At 35.6% G+C, this 6,000-nt stretch overlaps 1 protein-coding gene across 1 annotated transcript in view; it reads left to right on the forward strand.

Moving 5' to 3' along the window:
• The window catches only part of LOC107700794 (polycystin-1-like), a 103,720-nt gene that overhangs the window by 78,548 nt on the left and 19,172 nt on the right, over positions 1 to 6,000 (forward strand). The window contains exons 26-30 of the mRNA XM_016502610.1: positions 848 to 1,010; positions 1,394 to 1,655; positions 3,504 to 3,699; positions 4,800 to 4,970; positions 5,057 to 5,200. Of these exons, the coding sequence (XP_016358096.1) occupies positions 848 to 1,010; positions 1,394 to 1,655; positions 3,504 to 3,699; positions 4,800 to 4,970; positions 5,057 to 5,200 (936 nt within the window). The remainder of the gene's footprint in view (positions 1 to 847; positions 1,011 to 1,393; positions 1,656 to 3,503; positions 3,700 to 4,799; positions 4,971 to 5,056; positions 5,201 to 6,000) is intronic.

Genomic DNA, 6,000 nt, shown 5'->3' on the forward strand with positions numbered 1-6,000 from the left:
TCTGTCCAATTTATTTTCCAACTCACCCCAAATTTGCTCAATGGGGTTGAGGTCCGGACTTTGAGGGGCCCAGTCCATAATTGGCAAAACCTCTTAAATATGCCAAGTGTTCTAACAATTTTGGCCACCACTGTATATTTTCTTCCTGTTAAAAACTTGTGCTATAAAAAATAATAACAATTAATCTCATGTTATCTGATCAGTATTTAGAAAGCTGAATGAGAAAATATCATCAAATTGTGAAATGTCCAATAATAAATAAATTAATAAACAAACATATTTCATGATATTTGATTAATAAAGGACATTAACTTGGCATAGTGTTATTATATGTTATTATATTATATATATATATATATATATATATATATATATATTATAGTGGTTTTTAATATTTTAAATGAGCTTTTATAAAAAAAAAATATTATACTTTATGTATATGCTTTTGTAATTTTTTGTTAGGCTTTTGTTTTTAAAAATAGTTCTGTTTAGCTTGAAATTATTTTTTTTTTTCAGTTTAGTAACTTTAGTGTTTCACTTTTAGTAATTTTTGTTTAAGTTTTCACCTAATAATTATCTATTTTAATTCTAGCTTTATTACAGGAACCCCTCCAGGTTCATTTTAGTTTAGTCAAACAAACCAACTAGTCAACTAATTGGAACAATTACTAGTTATTACAGCACATGGTCAGTGTAATGTATGTATAGTAATGTATTGTAAAGGTCAGCTTTATTTCTTCCCGTCGGAGGGGAAATAGCATTTTCAGGGAAATTCATCCTCCTTTTGAGTGTTTCTTGTTTTGATTTATGTCTTAACACCTATTTCTTTTCATCCCTGTGTCCTCAGATTCTCCAGAGAAGTGGGAATTGGATCCATTCATCACAGCCTATCTGCACACCTCCGAATGGCCCAATGAATACAACAGCACTGACAGGAAACGCATCACGCTCAATATGACGCGGGGGCGGGACCTGGACCACCGACTCTACACTTTCTTCCTGTCTCCAAAGTAAGGCTCTTGCTAATGTTTTGATGTTTCTCACTGCTGTATATGGCTGAATAATATTGGAAGTGCATGTTGATGTTAGGCCATTCATCTTTAATAAATGATGCATTCAGAAGCGGGCGGCTCTTTTGTTTGTTAAAATCAACATCAGCCGCCACAGGAGAACCTGCTGAGTGACTTGTTCATCAGTATCAGCAGTGAAGATGAGTGTTTCACAAAACACAAAGAGAGCGGCTCATCCTGTCCGATATAAAACTCTAAATTATTTATTTTGTAAATTATGGTTTTGATTTTCAGCCAATAAAATAAAAGCATTTGCGATTCCGCACCACTAATACACACAAATGAGCTTTTTCTTCTAATTTCTGATTTGTGTTCTCCATCAGGTCCTATGACACCACGCGTGATCACTTCATAAACGTGACCGTGGGCTGCGGCGCTGGCGATCCGGATCTGATCCGGTTCGAGGTGGCCGTCTTCACCTCGCTGTGTCAGTATTTCAGCGAAAGTGCCAATCAGTGGCGGACGGACGGCATGGATCCGCTTCCCGAGACCAGCGTGGGCCGAGCCGTGTGTCGCACGCATCATCTCACTGCTTTTGCCGCCAGCCTGTTTGTTCCCGTCGACGCTGTCTCCTTCATCATTCCTGTGAGCATTACAACTCAACTCAGAGGACATTTGCTTTTTCAGAATACTATTAATAATATTTTTTCAAATTAAAGGGTTAGTTCACCCAAAAATGAAAATTAGCCTGTGTTTTACTCACCCTCAAAGCATCCTAGGTGTATGTGACTTTCTTCTTTCAGACGAATCCAATCGGAGTTATATTAAAAATTGTCCTGGCCCCTCCAAGCCTTTCAATGGGGGTAAGCGGGTGCTTTTTGTAAACAGTCCAGAAGACGTGAAATAAAGACATAGGCCAGAACGGCTTCCGCGTATGACAGTCAGCGGAAGTGAGAAAAAAAGTGTTTATTATGTTTGAAATATGGATATTTTACTTACAAAAATGCAAGGATTCGCTACAGGAGGCCTTTACTCACACCCTGGAGTGTCTCAGTTGCCTACTGTGAGGAACGAAGAAACGAGGGATTTCACACTGAACAGTGTTTAATAATCCACAGGAGGAAACACAGGGTAGCCAGGAGACACACGTAGTACAATGACGTTAAGAATCGACAAACACAGACTGGGGCTAAATACACAGGATAATTGGGAAGACACAGGTGTACGTGATGACTAATTAAACTAAACGAGGACAGGAACACTGGTCTGACGGGTTCAGCTCTACATCCGGGGCGATCCTCTGCTCAGTCGCTCGGCTTTTGCTCCAGCAGGAGGAGGAGAAATTCCGGGCGAAGGAGGGCATCCATGAGGGAACAACGGAAAACAAAACACTGAGCGAAAACGGGAAACATAAAAACGGAGGGTATACACATGGAGGTTACTGTTTGTAGTCAATTCTTCTGTCACGGTTGCCTACTGCGAGGAACGAGGAATTTCACACTGAACAGTCTTTAATAATCCACAGGAGGAAACACAGGGTAGCCAGGAGACACACGTAGTACAATGACGTTAAGAATCGACAAACACAGACTGGGGCTAAATACACAGGATAATTGGGAAGACACAGGTGTACGGGATGACTAATTAAACTAAACGAGGACAGGAACAAGACCAAATAAGGGAACACTAGAACAGAAACAGGGGCAAAACAGAACATAGGCAGTCCAGAATCCTGACACGGAGCCGTGTGAGGGACGTTTTATTACGGATACACGCACTTTATTTCACGTCTTCTGAACTGTTGACAACCAACACGCACTTACCCCCATTGAAAGGCTTGGAGGGGCCAGGACAATTTTTTATATAACTCCGATTGGATTCGTCTGAAAGAAGAACCATTTAACCTTAATTCTGTCCAGACGTAGTAGTAATGATTCTTTAAAATAGCTTAAAATACACTAGTCAAAATTTGAAGTGGATTAAAACCTAAATGCATTCTTGTCTTAGGACAACTTTGATCAACTTTTTTTTAACCACTTCAAATGTTGACTACTATATATATGATTATTCTGTTATTTTATATGTATCTTATTTTAAATTAACATTTATCTTTATATTATACTATTTTAGTAGTAAAGATTCTTTACATTTTTTGTATTTCTTTTTTTCTGAAGTTTAATAAATACAAAATGTTATTTAAATTGTTTTAATCTATATTGTTATATTATATTATAATTTTAAAAAAGAATTAAAGTTATATAAATTAGTAATTTTTTTTGTATTTTCAAACTTTTTTTTTTTAATCAGATTATTTTTATGTTTTAATCTGAAGTTTAATATATATAAAATGTTATTAATTTTATATAGTTTAATTTAAATTTTTCAAAACTCAAAAATTATATTATATTATATTATATTATATTATATTATATTATATTATAGTTTAGGAGGTATGGTCTGATGGGATAGTGATAAAGCAGTGTCATCTGTCAGGAGCGTTCGGTGACTCGTAGTCTGGTGGTGGTGCTGGTGTGTGTGATCGGACTGCTGTGTTACGCCGTGGCCGGCGCTATAATGCGCAAGCTGGATCAGATGGACCTGAGACGGGCCTCTGTGGTGCCGTTGTGTGGGAAGGACGGGCTGTACAAGTACGAGATCCAGGTCAAGACCGGCTGGGCTTACGGAGCAGGTGAGATGCGGATGTTTCGCAGATCATCAGTAGGTTAGGAAAGTCTGACCGTCCACTTAGACTGAAAGAGACCATCCGATCGACATTTTAAAGAGACTAGTTCTGCCTCACTGTATCCAGGTGTCTGTGAAGGTGCCAGAATTTACGGCCAAAAAAGGGCAGTTGTCTGTTATCAATAGTGTAGATATGTGAAGCACAGTGAACACAATGAATTCACGTCACCAACTTTAACATGAGTGAAATTTGTGTGTGGTTAAAATTGCATAGATTCCTAGATAAATTCCTAAATAATACTATTAGTTGTTTTTTTAATATATATTTTCAATTAGTTTTTATTTTTGTATTTTCCATTTTTAATTTTAGTTAAAGTTTTAGCTATTTTGTTGTGTGTTTTTGTCATTTTCAAATTTGTCTATTTAGTTTTAGTTCATTTTTATTTCCGGTTTAGTTTTACTTATTTTACTATACCATATTATAGAGCACATAAATGAGAAACGTTGCTTTGGCCTCTAACTCAAATAAGTTTTAGGTTTTTTTCTTCTTCAGTTAATGTTCATTTTATGTCAAGTAACATTTTTTAAATGTTATGTGTTATTTTAGTATCATGAAAATACTATTATAGTTTTATTTTTATATATATAATTTGAATTAGTTTTTATTTTTGTATTTTACATTTCGTTTCAATTTTAGATCAAGTATTAGTGTTGTGTTTTTGTCCTTTTTTTAATATGTCTATATCACTTTTTATTTATTTTGTAATTTTTATTTATTTTTGTTATTTTGGTACATGAAGTTAAACTATATTAAAATGAGAAATCTTGCTTTGGCCACTAACTGAAATAATTAAAAATAGTTTTTTAATGTTTTAGTTTATTTAAGTTGCCTTTATTTCAAGTAAGAAAAATGTTTTTTTTTTTATGGTTTTGGTTTTAGTTCACTATAATAACCCTGGTGGTGTCTGAGGCTTGTTTGTTTACATCAGATCAGTTACCCACAGACTGTCAGGTTTATGCATTCGAGCGATGAATATTCCTCACTGAGTGACTGGCAGTTGTCTGGAGTGAGCTGGCTGGAGCCTGAGCTCTTTATTCCCGCTGCAGGAACCACGGCTCACGTCGGCATCAGTCTTCACGGCAGTGAGAGCCGCAGTGGACACAGACACCTGGACAGCATCGGCGCGTTCGCTCGAAACAGCCTGGACATCTTCCACGTGGCCTCCGACAGCAGCCTGGGCAGCGTGCTGAAGATCCGCGTGTGGCACGACAACAAAGGTACTGAACAGATCGGCCTTGAACAAAACAAGCAGTGTGGAGTCAGGATAAACCACTCTCTCTCTGTCTGTCTGTCTGTCTGTCAGGTCTGTCTCCTGCATGGCTGCTCCAGTACGTCCTGGTGAAGGACCTGCAGACGGCCAGCACTTATTTCTTCCTGGTTGAGGAATGGCTCTCGGTCGACAACGAGAAAACAGACGGCAGAGTCGAGATAGAGGTGGAAGCCTCAGGTAAAGCCCCGCCTCCACAGATGCAACACCTGTTGTGATTGGTTGGAGCTGGAATTAGATTCGTAAGATCATGAATATTCAGAAAATGAATAAGGGTAAGAACCAATCATAATGCTCTAAGAAGTGGAAATCAAGTCCTTTAAATATTCTGTTTGCTCATAATGTTCGTGAATATTAACAGTAATGCGTTGCTCCTAATAAGAAGTTACATTACATTGTTAGTTTTAGTGGACAGTAAACCTAATGCAGGCCCTCCATAATGAAAAACTAACTGTATTCACCTAAAATACAGGATAGAGTTAGGTGCATTTCATTGACAAAACAACTTTGTTCCTGTTTTTGTTACTAAATTAGGCTAAATGAGAACTAAATTGGAACAAAATTTAAATTGGGTGTGTATGTGTATATATATATGAATGTGTATAAATAGATATGTATTTATAATAAAATGAATGTAAAATATAAAAACATATTATGTAAAGTATTTATTTATATTAATATATAGAAAATAGTATAAAAGAAGAAATGTTAAATACAATATTAAATATTTTTATAATAACATTTTAATATTAAATAACCATCACATATGGATATTAGGGTGTGTGTGTGTGTGTGTATATATATATACTTTTTTTAACATTAAAAATTTATGAAAAAATTATATTAAAATAAAAAAAAATGGTAATATGTTAACTCAAATTAAAATGGAAATGTAAAATACAAAAATAAAAACTATATGTATGAAATGTAATAAAATGAATGTAAATATATAAATATTTAAAAAAATTATTATATATTAA

The sequence above is a fragment of the Sinocyclocheilus anshuiensis genome, unplaced genomic scaffold, assembly GCF_001515605.1.
Source record: "Sinocyclocheilus anshuiensis isolate Anshui unplaced genomic scaffold, SAMN03320099.WGS_v1.1 scaffold1127, whole genome shotgun sequence".
Lineage (NCBI taxonomy): Eukaryota > Metazoa > Chordata > Actinopteri > Cypriniformes > Cyprinidae > Sinocyclocheilus > Sinocyclocheilus anshuiensis.